Source organism: Vigna unguiculata, chromosome 5 (genome assembly GCF_037176805.1).
Source record: "Vigna unguiculata cultivar grain cowpea cultivar isolate G323 ecotype 2 chromosome 5, ASM3717680v1, whole genome shotgun sequence".
Taxonomy (NCBI): Eukaryota; Viridiplantae; Streptophyta; class Magnoliopsida; order Fabales; family Fabaceae; genus Vigna; species Vigna unguiculata.
Window position 1 is genome coordinate 30,394,232 of NC_140796.1, and position 1,548 is coordinate 30,395,779.

The window sequence follows — 1,548 nt, forward strand, 5'->3', positions numbered from 1 at the left end:
TTAGGTCTCCAATTTCTTCCTCTGAAAAATAAAGAAAGTAAGGGTGAGTCTTTCCTTTAACTCCAAAAATTCATCATAACATTTCAAAGTATGATCATTTGAATAAACTTTCAATTGAATGTTAACAACAGGAATGCTACTCACATCAAGAGATTCTTCTACAATAGAAGAAAATAGGACCATAAAAGCTTTGACATCTTTTATAGGTTTAGAGTCCTCTGTAGTTATAAATCTAGAGTTTTCTTGTGACGGTGTACTAAAGATCAAAGTTTTATCTTTGCAGTTCAGAAGGACACGATTGGTTGACAACCAATCCATCCCTAATACTATGTCTAAACAAGAGAATGGTAAACAAATCAAGTCCACTAAGAAAGTTCTACCATGTATGATGATAGAACATCCCAAGCATGCATTAGAGGTAGTAACTGGTTTATCAGTAGGAGTGGACACCACAACATCATAAGGCATAGTTGTGACAGGCAAATCAAGACTTTTTACACAATCCAAAGATATAAATGAATGTGTGGCTCTAGAGTCATAAAGAACATCAATAACTCTATCACTTATGATGCACTTACCTCGAATGAGATCATCAAAGGTTGTTGTGTCAGCTCCACTCATGGCAAAAACTTTCCCTTGAATTTTTGGTTTAGTGCCATTATGATGTGTAGATTTCAGAATTCCCTTGTCACTGTCAACTTTTTGTTGTGCAAACCAACAATTGCTAGCAAGATGTCCAGCTTTTCCACAATGGCTGCAAGAAGGAAAGATTTGATTGCAATCCTTCCTCAAATGTGGTCCTCCACAACGATAACATTTTATGTCATTATCAACGTTATTGTTGCCATTACGATTTGTTGTTCCACCAAGATAAAAAGTGTTAGGTCTTTGATATGGCCTTTTGTTAACATGAACCTGATATTTCTTATCAGTTCTCATTGGTCCTCCTATTCTCATATCCACATCTTTTCTTTTCAGGCTAGACTCGTAAATTCTACATTTACTTACCAAAGTTGAAAGATCAGTAATTTGAAAGATACTGACTGTTGTACGAACATCTGCTCTTAGCCCATTCTCAAAATGCGCACAAAGTTCTTCTCCATTATTTTGATGGTATGGCCAATACTTCATAAGTTCGTGGAACTTAGAAGCATATTCTCCAATGCTCATGTTCCCTTGTTTGAGCTCCAAAAACTCCCTAACTTTTTGTTTTTTAAGATCCTTTGGAAAATAGTTTTCTAAGAAACTAGCTTTGAAATCTTCCCATGAAACTATTCCCTCTTCATGTGGTAAGGTTTGATTGACAACCCTCCACCAATTCTCTGCCTCCCCGATCAACATATATGTCGCATATGTAACCTTGTGTTCTTCATGACAGCCCATGGCATTGAAAATCTTTTCTATTTCAGTTATCCATCTTTGAGCTCCTTCTGGGTTGAATTTGCCCTCAAACTTAGGTGGGTGATGTTTTGTGAAAGCGGACAAACCCCGATATTCTATTGGTTCATTTCCTCTATCACACACTAAATTTTCCAGAATTTGTGTCAT

At 36.4% G+C, this 1,548-nt stretch overlaps 1 protein-coding gene across 1 annotated transcript; it reads right to left on the reverse strand.

The window, feature by feature from the left end:
• On the reverse strand, nucleotides 1-1,548 carry LOC114184575 (uncharacterized). Its single transcript, XM_028071881.1, has one exon. The coding sequence runs from the start codon at nucleotides 1,546-1,548 to the stop codon at nucleotides 1-3; it is 1,548 nt and encodes a 515-aa protein (XP_027927682.1).